The sequence below is a fragment of the Drosophila obscura genome, unplaced genomic scaffold (assembly GCF_018151105.1).
Source record: "Drosophila obscura isolate BZ-5 IFL unplaced genomic scaffold, ASM1815110v1 contig_179, whole genome shotgun sequence".
Taxonomy (NCBI): Eukaryota; Metazoa; Arthropoda; class Insecta; order Diptera; family Drosophilidae; genus Drosophila; species Drosophila obscura.
In genome coordinates this window covers 6,871,735-6,888,978 of record NW_024542766.1, presented here as the reverse complement: position 1 = coordinate 6,888,978, position 17,244 = coordinate 6,871,735, and the positions used below count along the sequence as shown (strand labels likewise).

The following is a 17,244-nucleotide window of genomic DNA, read 5'->3' as shown; positions in this document are numbered from 1 at the left end:
CCATACCACATCACTCCATTTGCAGAGACACATTACTCCTCCTGTGAAGAGCCCACATCTTTCCTTTGAAGAGACATATCCTCGCCAGAGCCACATCCCAGTTGCAGGAGCCAGAGTCACACACCAGTCGGAGGACAGCACCCAGAGCCACATACCAGACTCCATTCAGACACTCCAAAAGCCGAATTACTCTTAATGCCAACGCTCTTTGCTTTGTTTGCTTTTGTTTTCTCATATTTTCACACATCCCCACTCCCTCTCTGTCCCTGTTTCTCTCTGGTTTATTGTGTCTCCGTATAACTCGTATAACTTGTATATTTTGCGTATTATAATTTGCATAAATTTGCTACTCCGCAAGGGCCACAAAAAGATGACAGTCGGCAAGAGGTGGCGGCGGCTCACAAAACAATTTAATAACCAACAGATACAAGTGACAAAATGAATTATGTTGTTATTTCGAGACACATGAGAGGGAGCATCTACTTGGGTGTAGAGATTCTTTTTCAAGTGTGCACAGTAAGCGCTGTGGGATTTGTGGTATGTGTGCGACTGCAAGTTGATATTAGATTGGGTAGATTTTTGTGTCTGCATTAGCAGAGTGTATGCCACAGGGAATTTGAATAAGAAAAGCCAAGGATCTGACTAGAATTTGGACAGGAATCAAAAGGAGTAACCACATTCCCCCAGCTGTGGGACTATCAGAATCAGTTTTATTTGTACACGATCTTTGGCATTGTTAACTCTAAAAACAAACACAATCCACTCAAATTAAAAGCAACCCTTGCCTGCTCTAATTTTAAATTTAATAAGTGCTTTTAACCTCTCGCACTTTACCGACAAAGCCACTCCAAAATGCTTGCCACATCGTTGACGTCAACCAATTGTAAACAGGAAAAATATTGTAAAGCCAGAGCAAAATGTGTGTACCAGGAGAGCAGCGCCAAGCAGAGGAGTTTCGGTTTGTGCAATGACATGTTGTTGTGATTTAATGTACATATTGGCCGGACCTGTTCTCTTTTGCGGTCTCTCTTTCTCACTCTCTCTATCTGTGTGTGAAGCATTGCAATATATATTACCCATATTGCTTTTCCCAGCTTTATCCTCTACCCCTACCCCACTTTTCATGGCTGTCGCTGACGGATATATTAAAGCTTCGATTATGCCATCATCTAAAGGGAGCAGCAGCACGGGAACGGAGCGACTCCGCTGTGTGTGTGTGTGTTTCTCATGTGTCTGTCTTTCTGTCTGTCTTTCTGTCTGTCTGTCTGTCTGTGTATTGAGGCAGACAACAAATTGTTAGACGCTACAATGAACATTCGATGCGATTGATTGAAAAGTCAGCCAGGAAAAAAAGGAGATAAAATGCCATTGGTTTATGCTGTTATCAGGCTGAAAAGGATCACAGGACTCACTCACACTCCTCTATTGTTGTGTGTCAACAAGTTTTCGAGGACAAACAATTTAAATTACAAAGCAAACTCAATAAAAATGTTAAAAACTTTTTTCTGGCCAACAACAGCAGAGATTTTGTTTAGTTGTTGCTGAGGTCCTTGACATGCATAAGTTATGGCCAGAGCAAAAAGGGATACACAGGATGAGGAAGAGAGCACACAAAAGTTTTATAAGAAAAACAAATCGCATCGCTTATTTATAAGCCTGTAAACAGATTTTATGAGCCAAGGACCTGCGTCCCTTCCCCCATACCCCTGCTCAAAATAAAGTCCGAAACACAGGCAGGAAGTAACAGGATGAAAGCAGGAAGAAAGTTGCAATCGTGTCGCTCGATTTTTAGGCAGCAGTATTCCATATCCCCTCCTATATGTATACCCCCCGTTTGTGTGTCCCTCTTTTTTGGCCAATTTTCAATTTATTAAAATGACCGTCAAAAATCGTTTTTCTCTGTGCAAAAAAAAAAAAAAAAAAAAATTGAAAAGTTTTGCGCGCGCTTAACCTAAAACACTTTTTGGACACTTCCCACTTCGTTTTTTTCGCGTTTGTTTTTCTGCTTCTTTACATTTTCGTTTTGGCCATTTGGCGGGAAAATCGTTGACTGGGTTAAGGCAAAACTTTTGGCTTGGACAAAAGTTTATCCTGCTCTCTTTTTATTCTTCGGCGTAGGGTGGAGTATGTGCCTGGGCTTATGATTGCCTTCGGAAGGCATCTCCATCGCACCCCGGTAGTTGTTTTTCCATTCAGCCAGCCACCAGACAGCAGCATAATTTTTGATTGGGTAACTTTTTGTGTCCTGTGCTTGTGTGTTTTCGAGAGTTGATATCCCTTTTCGGTTCATTTCTTATGCTGAAAAATCCCTCACACACGCGGTGTGACCTTTTCCACCTGACTTCCGGCGCGAAAAATGCGTTTAATTTTTGTTCAACTATAAATAAGAAAATGGTGGCAGTGAAAGAGGCGGAGTGGGTGCCGAACTGGGAGTGAATCAGTAGCCTGGCAATCCTCTAACCTAAATACCGGAAATGCCCTTTAAATGGCGCTTCCGGCTCATGTGAGCAGGGGTCGCTGGTCGCTGGTCCCCAACCAGACAGCGGTGGGTGGCGCAAAATGTTAAAAAGCAAAAACCACAGCCATAGCCGCCATAGCCGCCATAGCCGCCATAGCCACCACAGCCACAGTGCCACGCGGGCCCACGGGGCAAGCCGTTTTGGCTAATCAAAATGTGCAGCCAACTGCAAAACGGCCAATGCGGGCTGGGTTGGGGTGGGATGGTATATGTGCACATATTTGGGTGGGCGTATGGGGGGGAAGTTGTTTGACCGCAGCAAGCACACACACAAGCCTTGGGCAGCATACGTACACGCTTTTCAAGCCAAATTCAAGTTTCATGCCAAATATTAAGTTTTTTTGTGTGTTTCAAAGTTGCTAAATTATTAAAAAATAGGTAATAATTCTACTCATTTCGTTGCTTCGTTTTTCGCTGATTAAATCTCAATTACTAAACTTCGTATCTGTTTTGCTTTGATCCTCCAAAAACTGTTGCACTTGTGCGGCTGCTCATTATTTAATTTTTTATTTAAATTTTTTTTTTTTAAAAATTAATGAAAATTCGCACGTATCCATAAATAATAATTTACCCTTTTGTTTCTTGGCGCACTTTTTTTTTATGGCCCAATCAACTAATCAAAAACCTTCTCAGAAAATCCGCTTATAATTTTCCTTTCAACTTTTCCCACCGGATTTCGCTGCGAGTTTCACTTTAAGCAAACAAAAGGCAGGACAGGACAGTGCAGGGCAGGGCAGGGCAGGCCAGGGCAGGGGGGCCAGCATCCTACGAGTACCAAAAAGGCCACGGCACGTATTTTTAATTAAACTTTGTGCCATACCATTAACCCCTTTATACTTTAGGCTCAGACACAGAGCCTGACCCCGAGCCCCTTCCCATTGTCTCTCTCTCTGACCCGTTGCGTGCCAAGTTTTTGCGGTTAATTATCGATGAGAGAGCGAGAGCGAGAGCAAAGGAATCTCTCGCATCTGGGCAACGTCCTTGGGTTCGATCCGCCAAGTCGAAAAGTTAAATGAAGTGCAAAGTCGGGCACATTGTTCCAAAAAGACTCCATACAAAAGGCTGCAGGGGCAGAGTGGGGACGGTGGTCATCAATGGGTTAATAAGCGGCCAGCAGCTGCTGCTGCTACATCAAAATAATGAATGCCTTTCAGTTATTGTGCTACGTGTTATTTATGAGGGCCCTTACATTCATTATCTTTATCAGTTTCGAGCGCATTTCCGCCTCTGTTTCTCTTCTCTCTCTCTCTCTATTGCCTTTACTCTCCCCCAGTGAGACTTGTCTTAGCATTAGATAAATATATATAACATGCAGTTACATAAATCTATAAAAATCACCTTTATACTGATACTGAGTATCTTAGGGTTTCGGCACGTCCATTTCAATCCTAAAAATCTTTCCCTCTTTTTTTGTTCTTAAAGTCCGTTCTGGAAACTTTTTCTCTGATTTATTCTCGAGTGTCATATGTGTGTGTGCCGCCTAAAATAATACTAATGATTACCGTTTGCCTAATTTATTGGATTTCTTTTGCACGCAATCGCAGACAGTGGACAGTGGTGGTCCTTTGCTTCTTGGAGGGAGCGGTAGTCGTGGCTGGGGTTTGTCCTTTTGCTCTGGTCATTTATTAATTGCGGCCTGTGCGTTGTTGCTGTTGTGGCTGCGTGTGCTAATCTCTTCATTATGCGATTTCATAATGGATTACATTCAAATAAATGTGTGCCTCATTTGCCATCTTCTGCGGCCTCTTTCTTTTGCTGCCATTCCATCCTTTCAGCTGGTAATTTGCTTTAATTTCGCTGCCATTTGCCCACTAATGATGGCATCATTGGTGTGGGCGCTCAGGGTTAATAGGTCAGCCGCGCGCATTCTGTTGTTATATTAATGTCTGCTAATGTTTTCGGGCGGCCCTTGTAATTGAATTGAATACCCGTAAGATGCAGCAGTCAGTCGTGTGAATTAATAGATTTTTGGGTGGTGTTCTGTGTGCTATTTTTATGGCAAGTTTTGGTCTTATTACAGCTGATATCTGTACGGCAGAATACTCGCAACTAAACTGCATAAGCCCACAGCTAAACCACTCAGTATTCGCCCCCATCCAAGGTGTTAAATTCTTTTTGCCTGGGCTAACCCATTCCCACTTTCCTTGCCACCCTTTTACCTGTGCGACAATTTGTAACCCAAAAAGTGAAAACCATTTAAATAGTCGTAAAAATGTGCGACGACAAGCGACAACTGAAATACAATAAAAGCCAAAAGTTGGGGAATGGGTTTCACATCCACATCCTGTGGATGCTGTGGAAGAAACATAAGCTCTTTGCCACGGCGGGGAGGTAAGGGCAAGTATCTCTGTCAGCTGCGCTTACAAGCAAGCGGCGTAAATTGAAAACTGTTAAAGCGAAATTGGGGGTTGGGTTTGGGTTTGACTGTACTCAGACATTGAGGGGGACATGCAAAAACGACAGCGACAAATGGCGCGGGCGCTTGTTCATGAAAATTTAAATTGCAAAATGGCTGTGGCACTGCCTCTGACTCAGCCAGGAAAAGTACCGCCCACTTTTGCTAATATTTGTGTTTTAATTACCTGGAAAAGTGTCAGGCCAAGCGCGGAGGAGAGAGAGAGAGTCTTAGGCTCTGGAGGCAGGAGACAGTTTTAAACTCTGGAGGCAGGCAGTCTCTGAGGCTCTAGAGTCTTAGGCTCTAATGTCCTCTGGAGTTGTGTGCAAATTTGTCCGCCATCCTGTGGCAACAGTTTGCTGCCTGCCTGCCTGCCAGTCAATGATTTGCCAGAACATTGTGTTCTTTTAATTATAATATTTGTGCTTAAAAAAGAAAGAAAGTGAATGGAAAGAAAGGTTAGTTTATGTGGAAAATTCCATCAAAGATACATTTTCTATACTAATTTTCCCATTCCTGATTTTAAACCCAAAACCTACTTGCTTGCCCTTAAATCTAAAAATATTTCCCATCTATTTTACACAGCTTTCCCTTTGGGGGTAAATCTCGCATCAAATGAAAAGTAGGCTGCGCCTTGCCTTCAGTTTGCAGCTGACAAAATTTCTGGCTAGCATTTCTCAGTTCGTTTGTGTTGTTCGAAACGGAAACATCAGCAACAAAAAATATTTATTTTTTCCAAATTACAAAAAATAAATCAATTTAAAACTAAACAAAAGTTAACAAAAAAAAAAAAACAGAAATTTTAAACAAAATTAAAAAAAAAAAACAAATCGAAAACAATTTAAAAAAGATTTAATTTAAATAGAAAATTACAGAAAAAAAAACGTCGTAAGTGACATTTAATTTTCGGCAAAAGGGAATAAAATTTAAAATGCAATTATCCTTTTGGTAGATGGCAATGCTGCGAGTGTTGCATCGTGGCCCAATCATCAACCATTTCTTGGCCGTTCATGGCTATCGTCGCTATGCCAAGGACGTTAAGTTCGGCCCGGAGGTGCGCGCCATGATGCTGCAGGGTGTGGATGTACTTGCCGATGCCGTGGCCGTGACCATGGGCCCCAAGGGACGCAACGTAATCATCGAACAGAGTTGGGGCTCGCCGAAGATCACCAAGGACGGCGTCACCGTGGCCAAGTCCATCTCCCTGAAGGACAAGTTCATGAATATTGGCGCTAAGCTGGTGCAGGACGTCGCCAACAATACAAATGAGGAGGCTGGCGATGGCACCACAACGGCCACAGTGCTGGCCCGTGCCATTGCCAAGGAGGGCTTCGAGAAGATCTCGCGCGGCGCCAATCCCGTGGAGATCCGTCGCGGCGTCATGCTGGCCATCGAAACGGTGAAGGAGAACCTCAAGAAGATGTCCCGGCCGGTGAGCACACCCGAGGAGATCTGCCAGGTGGCGACTATCTCGGCGAATGGCGACGAGTCGGTGGGCAATCTCATCAGCGAAGCCATCAAGAAGGTTGGCCGTGACGGTGTCATCACGGTAAAGGACGGCAAGACGCTCACCGATGAGCTGGAGGTCATCGAGGGCATGAAATTCGATCGTGGCTACATTTCCCCGTACTTTATCAACTCCGCCAAGGGGGCGAAGGTGGAGTTCCAGGATGCCCTCTTGGTGTTTTGCGAGAAGAAGATAAAGACGACACAGAGCATCCTGCCGGCTTTGGAGCTGGCCAACGCTCAGCGCAAGCCGCTCGTCATCATTGCCGAGGATGTGGAGGGCGAGGCGCTCAGCACGATGGTCCTCAATCGGCTCAAGTGCGGCCTTCAGGTGTGCGCTGTCAAGGCGCCAGGTTTTGGCGATAATCGCAAGGAGACCATCGAGGACATGGCCATTGCGACCGGCGGCATTGTCTTCGGGGACGAGGCGAATCTCGTGCGCCTCGAGGACATCAAACTGAGCGACTTTGGACGTGTCGGCGAGATTGTTGTCACCAAGGACGATACGATGCTGCTGAAGGGTCTGGGCCAGCGTCCCACGATCGATCGCCGCATCGAGAACTTGCGCGAGGCCATCCAGGACACCAAGTCCGAGTACGAGAAGGAGAAACTGCAGGAGCGTCTGGCGCGTCTCTCCTCGGGCGTGGCCCTGTTGCGTGTCGGCGGCTCGAGTGATGTGGAAGTCAACGAGAAAAAGGATCGCGTCAACGATGCTCTCAATGCCACACGCGCCGCTGTCGAGGAGGGCATCGTCCCTGGCGGCGGCACCGCTCTCCTGCGCTGCATCAGCCGCCTGAATGACGTCAAGGGCGCCAACGAGGATCAGAATATGGGCATCGAAATCATTCGTCGTGCGCTGCGCATGCCCTGCCTCACCATAGCCAAGAATGCGGGCGTCGATGGCGCCATGGTGGTGGCCAAGGTGGAGATCCTTGACGGCGATTATGGCTACGATGCGCTGAAGGGCGAGTATGCCAACATGATTGAGCGTGGCATCATTGATCCCACGAAGGTGGTGCGCACAGCCATCACGGATGCCGCTGGCGTGGCATCGCTGCTGACCACCGCCGAGGCTGTCGTTACCGAACTGCCCCTGGAAGAGGCTGGATCTGCTGCCATGGGCGGTGGTATGGGTGGCATGGGCGGCATGGGCGGCATGGGCGGCCTCGGTGGCATGATGTAAGATCACATCACAGCACACTAAAATACACTTAGAACAAAAAAAAATACTACACTTATGCAGAGCTGATATCTGCTTTGCACTACGGTCAACACTACACCACACAGTACGCTACACTCCACTACACTGTACACTACACTAGTACACTGTACACTGTACACTGTGCTACACTGTGCTGCAAAAATCTGGAACGGATCAATGGTTATTTTCCTCTGTACCCCACACATACCTACCATATGCCCCACACACATTGTGGCATATTTAATTGGATTATTCGTCGCACATCTTACACTATGCTGCACACATCACACATTTAATTGTTTTATTCGTCCCACATTTACACTGAAATATTCGTCGTTTTTTCGTGCTATTATAAATGGATTCTACAAGTAACACACTAAGCCTCAGATGTTAGGCAGACTGAGACAAAAAAAAAACGCAAAACAAAAACAAAGCTTTGCTTTGGCCCAATAATCGATTGTCCGATTAAAACACAAACATTGCCGCAAATATTCAGTGCCAGTACTGAGACTAAAAATCTATTTGATGTTAATGCCAAACACAACACACAGAAACAGTAGAAACAGTAGCAACAATTGCTCATAGATATTACGGCGCAGAGTCCCCTCCGTAATATTATGGCGTCTCCCAAATCTGCAATTTGGTGATTGAAATGAAAACAAAAAATGCAACTGCAACCACAACTTTAGCTCAAACATATTACGCCACTAAAAATAAAACACAGCACACATAAATGTGCGTAGCTGTCTTAGCTTTAATGTACATAGAAAAAGCTGTTAAATGTTCCCTAAATAAATGTATTATCAATGCAAAATTCAAATTGTTTCTTGTCGGGCATCATTAAAGGTAATTTACGCCCTTGATCGATTGTGGTATATTCGAAATATTCAAAGAAAAACACTCAGCAAAATGTGACTATTACCCTGTTAAGGCAGGCCATCCAAATTTGCGATGGTTAATAATGTTTTGTCGCTCCTCATCCTTGTCTCATCATTTCCATCATTCACCTCGGATGTTCTTAATTTGCATGGCAAAACCAGAGTACGATACGGTCAAAACCCAATACAAACTTTAAACAATAGTTAAGAAATATACAAAAAAATTGACATTTATTTACGTAAATAAAATGACAAGTAAATATATTTTGTGCCTGCACCGAGCAGCACCGAATCAAACTACTACAATCAAAATAAAAAATATTCATAAAAAATTTAGAAAATATATCTACATTCTAGATGATTGGTAAGTAGCAGAACCAGGCGAAGGTTATGCCGCATCCATCCGTCCGACTTGGCCACCAGGAATATATAAATTTCTGTTGCACAATCTCCTTTCTCGTTCGTTGGACACGCATTTAATTTAAAATAGTAAATTGTAAATAGAAATTGTCCTTGACCCTTAACAAAAGTTGCTAATCAACAGTAACAGTACGTTAAGTAATTGTATTTTATTGTCTGTGATAATTGTGTTTACAATAAACCTACATAATGAACTTAATGAACCTCAAAAAAAAAAATTATACCCTTAAAATTAAAACTTTTTAAAAGTTAATAATTTAGAAAAATTGCACTACTCAGCCCATTTCCGGTTGCAGTTAATTGCCACCCAAGAAGGTTAGTAGTTTAGTCCTAAAGGATGCTGTGGAAGGAAATAATGCCCGCAGACGGTGACCGACTCGACTTGTTTGTTAATGTTTCCTACTATCCTCTCCTCGCCGCATTTTCATTTTATTTTTCCTATGTTTTGTTGCCATTATTCTCTATCCTGGAGCGGGGCACACTCCCTCCCATTCACCCTCCCACTCTGACAGTCTGCTTTTGGCCAGGAAAGTGTACATTTACACATGTCCTTTGCTGTGTTGTGTTAACCACTTGTTGTAGTTTTTGCATTGTATCCTGTCTCCTGTCTCCTGACTCCCTGGTTCCTGTCCTCTCTCTGTTTCCTCGGGGTTTCTTTCTTTTTTTTTTTTTTGGGATTTCGCTATGAAATATTACCGAGTCAGAGACAATGGGACCCCAATGGGAGCTGACTTTTTGGCGCTTCTAATTGTTCTGAAGAGCCAACCGCCACTTGACTTTCATTTAGCATTTTCTGCTTAACATTTTGACATTTATAATGGGATTCATGCAGTTGCAAATAAAAAATAAGAAAGAGATCCATTTGGGATGATAGCCTTGCGCCTGGCTTAAGCGTATGCAAAAAAGGAAAAAACACTTGAGGCATGGGGCTGCAGCTGCGGCTCTCCTCTCTCTCTCTCTCTCTCTCTCTCTTTCTGTTCCCTTGGGCTCATCATCATACACACCAAAAACGACGCAGGCAATGCAAAATCTTCTGGCCATGCAAAGTGGGTAACAGAGCGTGCTTGGCAATCTTATTCCGTCAGGGCTTCAGGCCACTACCCCGCCCCTCCCCACCCACTCCTGTTTAAGCTTCTCTCTCTATATAAGGCATGTCGTGCATTATGCCCGCGGCTCATCCTTGACGCTGCCTTCCACTCGAGTTGCAACATTGCTGCCTGCGTGCCTGCCTGCCTGCCTGCCTACCGCGACCTGCTTATTCTTGGCTCTGCTGCACCTCTGGCTGTTTATGTTGTCAACGCAAATTGCACTTTCAGCTTTCCGTGTGATGTTCAAGTGCCTGTTAAGCGAGAAGATGATGATCCCAGCACACCCACACACCCACTCACCCACACACCCACTCACCCACACACCCACGTGTCTTAATGATGCTACAAGAGCTGTTGATGCCTCCGTCCATACCACAAGATGACGACGAATGAACAAGCCCAAGGGCCCACACTCGCATTGGCCTGAACAATGCTGCGCCACTTAATTATGAAAAAGGCCGCGTCGAGTGTCGGCCAGAGTCTGTCCAGAGTCCAGTGTTCAGTGTTCAGTGTCCCCCGGTGGCCTGCCACCATAACGCCCCATCTAACGGCAGATTTACGACACTGGCTAATCCTCGCTCGCTTAGCGCATTAAATCAGCTCCGAAATGGCCATAAAATTGCCCTCGCCCTCGCCCTCTCGACCTCCTCCTGCCCACATGGCAAACATTTCAAAAAATTGACAATTTATTGCAACAGTTGTGTGACAGTGCAAGAGGAGGGGTGGGGGAAAAAGCAGGGAACTAAAAAATATTTCCACGCCACGAAAAGGGAAATTAAAGTAAGTAAAGTTTTCTATGGTTTTGGCCACGAATTTTTTGTGCTCTACAGGTTTCAGAGGGCCAAAATGGGACTGGGTTAAGGGTTCTAAATATATCAGCGGATAAATATTGATATTCGATGTGTATATAAAAAGCTCTAAGATCGCACAAAATATAGTTACAAATGAGTAAAAATATTTTGGATATTTTTACTTCGATAATTTGAATACTTCTTCAAATTTTTCATTTAAATGTACTTTGAAAATAGCTGAGAATTCCAATAAAATAATTTGTTGTCAACTAAAACTCATTAAGTTATATGATCTTAAATTTTTGACAAATGTTCCCCTTCACTGGAATTCCCTTCATTTAATTATAAAAAACTCTTTTATTCCCTTGAAAGCTGTACTTTATTCTTTTATGCCCTATTGTACATTTATTAAAAACTCCACGACAAATGTACAGACATATGTATCTTCCAAGCTCGAACTTAACAAAGGAGCCCATAAAAATCTCTGGTCACTGCCATATTCCCCTGAGCACATACATAGTTCATCCCAAAGTTGTCCTGTCCTGCCCAGAAGCAGCTGGCTACCGTTTTCTGGTTAGATTTATTTTGCATTTGATTTTGATTTTGATTTTTGTTTGCCTGTTGTAGTTGTAGTTGTAGTTGCAGTACTTGTACTCGTGTGTGTTGTGTATGCATGCAACATGCCGTTGCAGTTGGCCCCTGCGCATGCAAAATACATGTACAATATGGCCATTGTTATGATTTATGTGGCAGAAATATTTCAGGCGCGTTTCCTGCAAATGTTTGCCCATTTACAAACGGAGAGAGGAGGAGAGACCATGTGAGCAAAAATGAAAAGAGTAATGGTGGAAGGGCAGGAAGTGCGGGGAGTGCCGCGCGCTACTACAATATTTTGTTTAAGTCTGGCCAAATTCAATTTCAATTTGCACCCCATCAAAAGACAAACAAAAGTCTTTGAACTCTTTCTAGCCATAAACATATTTTTGGTGTACATTTTTGTTGTTGCTGTTGTTGTTGTTTTCTTTGGCAATCATCCCCGCAGTCTGGTCTGGGACAACATGTGGAGAGAAAAACTGTGAGACTTCGACTTTTCGTGTCAGTTGCAGCAGCTTTTAGGGGCGTTCTGTCTGCGGGTTTCTGTCGTAAATGTTGTCGCCTTTCGCTGGGGTGTTTTCCCCCGCCCCATCCATAAACAAATTCGTTTTATGCATTTACATGAATGGTGTGGGGGTGTTGGAAATCGTAATTGAATTTCATGTTTCTGCGCCTTCAACTCTTTGATGTTCGCTTAGAGGATCCCTCAGATTCTCCTAATGGACATGCCAGAAAAAAATCAGCTAAGTGAAGGTCTACGAACGGTATCCAAAAGTGGCTCTGGGGGCTGTGCAATTCATAAGCGGAAATGGCAGTCTAATGCAAACACAAAACACACACACCCCGAGACCCATATGGCCGCTCCTCTCATCTGTTCCCCAGGAAATGCAACTGTTGACCGCCCCACACATTTGTGTGTTTTGGATGGCACGATGTGCACGTATCTGCTCTCTGGCCTGGTCACCAAGTGGCATGCGTTTCTAATTTCCTGACCGAGAGCCCCCTATCCCCTATCCCCTATCCATCCCCTGGGCCACCGGTTGTCCTGGCAATTCGAAATTGCAACTCAGTCAAATTTATAAAACGAGATTTTTGGGGCTTACCCCTGTTTTTAATGCGTGTGTTTTGTTTTGCTTTGGCTGTGTGTGTGTGTGTGTGTGTGTGTGTGTGCTAGTTAGGGATTGCCCCAAGGAGAGGCTGCCCTGTCGCTTGCATTACGATTAATTGAATTTGCGATGGCATTGCGAGCCAACTGACAGACAGACAGCCAGACAGACAGACAGCTTAACTGACAGACAGATACGAGTACTCGTTTGAGAGCAGAACAATGACTGCTGATGATGATGATGCATGAGGCACGGCACTAGAGCAGCAGATGGATATATGGATACATTAAAGAAAGCTACTGCTCCAAGAGTGTGTGCAATTTATGAATATAATACGATAATAATATTCTTATATTTTAATTAAATATCAAAATACTTTTGAAAATATTAAACTCTTTGAATCGTAATATCGTGAGTGTAATATATTTATTTTGTAGAAAATGTATTTCATATAAATATAAAAATATAATTTAAATTCGATATATATTTATTTTAAGTATGAAATATTTTTAATTTAATTTCTTTTATTTCATGAAAATATAAATGTAAATAAACACATTTTCGGTTTACAATTTCCACTCTCCGAAGAAATGTTTGTAAAAATGTAAACATTATTATTTTAGATATATTTTCTCTGGGTCTGCACATGCAGATTTCAATCAGTCAATGGATTTATACCTTTGTTTTTTTTTTAGTTCTACCGCCAAAGAGTGATAAAAGGTTTATTTTGAGGTTTCTCTTAAAATCAAATAACCACCATGGCCTTTCAAAATATCCGTTTCACAGCATTAAACCCGTAGACTCAATCACACTCGATGTCTGCTGATCCCAAGGACCGTAGACCTGCAAATCCGTATAAATCGGAGGAGTGAAAAAAGTGCGTGGCATACAATCAACTGCATTGATTGCATGCACAGCAATTACCACAGAGATTTCTCCGTTTCTTTTTTTTTCCACCCGCCGATTTTTATTAATTGACGCCTGCCGGCGGCCATGACGTTTGTGGACTCTTGGTTGACAGCCAACAGACAATTAATCAATTTGCTGCTTAATTATGATGTTGATGGCTCAGTAAAAAATCAAAGAACCCAAGAGCAAAGAATTCAGAACTGTAGTCAAAGGTTAATCACAATCAAATTGAGCGCTGAAAAGCCGAAAATATTCTTAAATTTCCCCTTAAAGTATAGGCTCTGGCAGCAGATTAAAATCGCATCAATTTTGAAATGAATGCTACGATGGAAAAGTGTTTTTCATCTTGGTATCAGGCAGGCAGGCAGGGGAGCTCATGCCAGCTGCTGGTACGCAAAAGGCGACATGACAACCTAAGGCGCCCCGAAAACTCGCCTTCATGTTGCATTCAGCCAGCGGAGGCGTCAGCTGGCGCCACATATCACGATACTACACCCTCCAGTTATGCCTCTACCCCGAAACGAAAACCCATCTGAACTCTGGCATTTTGCCTCATTCTGTATGCACTCAACGCATTAAGTGGCGACATGTGTTACACTGAAGACAGGCGACACTCATGGCAGCAACATCCAAGGCAGCAGCAACAGCAGCAGCAAAAAGAACCCCCATGTAGGCTGCAGAGGGACATGTTAGTGGGGTGTTAATAGAATCCATCCCAGCACTGTGCTGCATTCTAATGCAAGCCGCCTCAGGGCCGGACATTAATCAACCAAAAATGAAAAACCAAAATACCAAAACTGCAGCCATGAAATGTAGCTAATGAAATCCAAAACTCTTTCGCCTGGAATTATTGTTGGGATTCTGCTGTTGAAATTCTTGCTAATTAAGTGGCGTCATTGCCATGTCAACTGCTACCGCCGCAGCAGGAGGGAAAATCATCAAATCAGAAATTAACTTGAATATTGGCATCGCAACAGCAGCAGGCGCAGTAGTGACAGTGGCAGCAGCACCAGCAGTGGATGCCACAGAGCTGTATGGATCACCTGCTGTGTGGCAATCAAAAATCGTTCGTTAAAGCGCAACTTTTATCTCACCGAAGAGCACCAGCATTTCATAGTCCTCTATTTTCTGCGTTATTTATTTATTAAACAGAGAAAAAACAGCAAAAACAGTTTGGCGTTTGGCAGCTAAAGTCACGTAGAAAATGCATAAAAATTCCGTAAAAGAAAGTAAAGTCTTGTCATGCATTTATGCAAAATGTAGGAGACATTTACCTTTTCGTACCCCCCTGCTGCTGCTGCTGCTGCTGTGCGTGTGCCACTAATTTGAAGCAAAAGAAAAATGTTTTCCCTTTTTCTTTTTTTTTTCTCTGTCAGCACGCACCTTATATAAAAGTTTTTTTCCGTAGGGTAGATATGGGAGTTGCATGTCCAAAATAGTTGCTCAAGTTTGCTGCTTTGCATAATTTACAGGGCATGTGCCCAGAGAGAGAGAGAGAGAGACCGAATATAGTTCTTCATTTCATCAGTATTTCCATTTGAAATCATTTTCCGAGACAGGACCACGGCATCACACACTGCCAAACAGGTGTGGCAGTGGAGTGTTGTGGCATCACTAATTAGAATCGAAATTTCTATACAAGCGAAATCAAATTTCTGTGGCCCTGCGTCTGGCAGCTGTGGTCTGGTCTGACCATCTGTTGGATTGTGCATCCATCAGATACATAATTTATTTTCCAGAGTTTTGCACAACTATTTGGTTAGCCACAAATTCTGTATGCATCGCATACAATTACAATTGCATCTCATGTTTCTGCTTATTTTCAAAATTTTGCTCCCTGTTTGAATACTAGAAGTCAACATGACTTTAAAAGTCCAAGTCTAAAGTCATAAAAGGCAGTAATTTAAGGAGCTTAAAGGCGCTAAGTAGGGAAGAAAGGCCCAAAAAAAGGCGCTTTGGAAAGTGCATAGAAAACCCATCGGAAAAGGAGTGTTGGAGGCACAGAGAATATCCCAGACCCCCAGCAGAGCACACAGTTTCGTGAAAATATGAGTGAACGTATTGCTTTGAATTTCCTTTCATGGGAAACCTATTCTGAAACCCTTTCCATTTCTTAACTAAACAACACAGCAAAAAGCAACATATTCAGAGCCAAAAAATCCGAGACATGGCTGATCGATTTGGCACAAAAGAAGGTTCGAATTGGTTTGAATTCAAATCAATGGAAATAAAATCATAAAGTAATATCTAATTATAGCGTTTGACGGCCTAAGCCGAGATTCCGCATATTACCAGATTGGTGTTGGTGCGGCAATTGGTTTCTTCATCGGTTATATTTTCGTTAAGGCCACCAAGACCGTTGCCATTGCAGTGGGAGGATCGCTACTGATAATGCAGCTGGCACTTCAATCTGAACTGATCAAATTCGATGCCCTGGCGACGATACTGTTGCATGGCAACAAACGCAATTCCCAATATGTCCATTTTGTACCCACCGTCGCCAAGGCAGATACTATACACATATTGATGGAACAGTTGGCCAAGGCCTATGATGAAATTGCTGGCAATAGACGTCTGTGCGTTGCCATGATCGGCGGTTATTTGTTGGGTTACGGCCTGGCCTAAGCCCAAGCTGATTAAATTATTTATATTTTTTATGTTGTTTCTGTTGAAATTAAAATTATATAAATTAAAGGATATAAATGTGGCAGCATTTTATTTCCCAGAAAAATACAGGGAAATATTATGGAGAATGCTAAAAAAAAAACCTTGCTTTTAATTTGTTTTGTTTTTGGTTCCCCGATATATTTCTCAGTTATTTTGCAACTATCTGCATCTAAATTAACGTTCCGAAACAGACAAACCATCCAAGGCCCTGCTCCCTGTGGCAGCCACAAAGCAGCGTTCATCACTTGCAACTAACAACGTGGTGCACCCTGACTACCCCTCGCTCTTTCTCACTGCCTCCTGCAGCTCACCGCAGTTAATTTGTTGTACCAGCCCGCACACACAAATACTCGTACCAGCAAATATAAGGTTGCAGTCGGAGTGGAGTGCAGTGAGAGCATCGTTTGCTTTGAGCCAACTCTGAGCAAAACTCTTTATCCACTGACGGACACCATGGCTCTGGTTACTGACTGTTTTCAAATTTACAACATGTCAACAGGCATCACAGGCGGGTTCCAGAGATGCTGCTCCTCCCAGTGCTCCGTGTGTCCAGCGTCCAGTGGCCTTACAACACATTAACCATATGCCGGGTGGAGTCGGATGTTGGCTTTTAGAATTGTGTGAATAAATATTACGCATACGCATACGTTCACGTTCACGTTGGACGTGGCTTTCTTTGGTGTGTGTGTATTTGTGTTGTGCAAAGTACATAGGAAAAACCCTAAAACTCAATTTGCCAGCATGCAATCATGTAAAACTTAACGCACAATTGACTCACAAAAGGGAGTGGAAAAGTGCTTGGAACGTACATGTACAGTTGTGCTTGCACTTGCACTTGCAATGATGTTGCAATTTAAATTATTCATGAATAATGTTGTGGTTGAATAAGATAGATGGAAACTGTTCTGGGTTTCGAAAAAGGTTACAGTTTTAAATTATTAAAATGCGAATCTAAAGGCAAAACTATAAGCAAAATATTGTGTCCAAATATTTTGTAATCAAATATTTTGTCTTAGTTAGAAAGTCTTTACAACTACAGTTGTGTGCCATCTATTTAAGTTTGTGTTTTTTTTAATATATAATTTTTAAATTAACATATTTTTGTTTTTAATTTTTAAAATTTTAAATTTTTAAATTTTATTTTTTATTTATTCTTTGTAAATTCTCTAAA

General features: G+C 42.9%; 3 protein-coding genes across 5 annotated transcripts in view; 2 read left to right on the top strand and 1 right to left on the bottom strand.

The window, feature by feature from the left end:
* Nucleotides 1–17,244, bottom strand: part of LOC111076524 (cell adhesion molecule 2) — a 128,021-nt gene that overhangs the window by 52,867 nt on the left and 57,910 nt on the right. Inside the window, exon 1 of one of the 3 annotated variants that reach the window (XM_041592485.1) lies at nucleotides 5,101–5,138. The exons of the other annotated variants lie outside the window; for them this stretch is intronic. The gene's annotated coding sequence lies outside the window, so the exon portion shown is untranslated. Of the gene's footprint in view, nucleotides 1–5,100; nucleotides 5,139–17,244 lie in introns of those variants that run through there. 3 annotated transcript variants of the gene reach the window in all.
* On the top strand, nucleotides 5,761–8,434 carry LOC111077805 (60 kDa heat shock protein homolog 2, mitochondrial). Its single transcript, XM_022372219.2, has 2 exons — nucleotides 5,761–5,801; nucleotides 5,866–8,434. The coding sequence occupies exon 2, from the start codon at nucleotides 5,866–5,868 to the stop codon at nucleotides 7,600–7,602; it is 1,737 nt and encodes a 578-aa protein (XP_022227911.2). The 5' UTR covers nucleotides 5,761–5,801; the 3' UTR covers nucleotides 7,603–8,434.
* LOC111077809 lies at nucleotides 15,490–16,100 on the top strand. Its single transcript, XM_022372230.2, has 2 exons — nucleotides 15,490–15,601; nucleotides 15,664–16,100. The coding sequence occupies exons 1-2, from the start codon at nucleotides 15,574–15,576 to the stop codon at nucleotides 16,029–16,031; spliced, it is 396 nt and encodes a 131-aa protein (XP_022227922.1). The 5' UTR covers nucleotides 15,490–15,573; the 3' UTR covers nucleotides 16,032–16,100.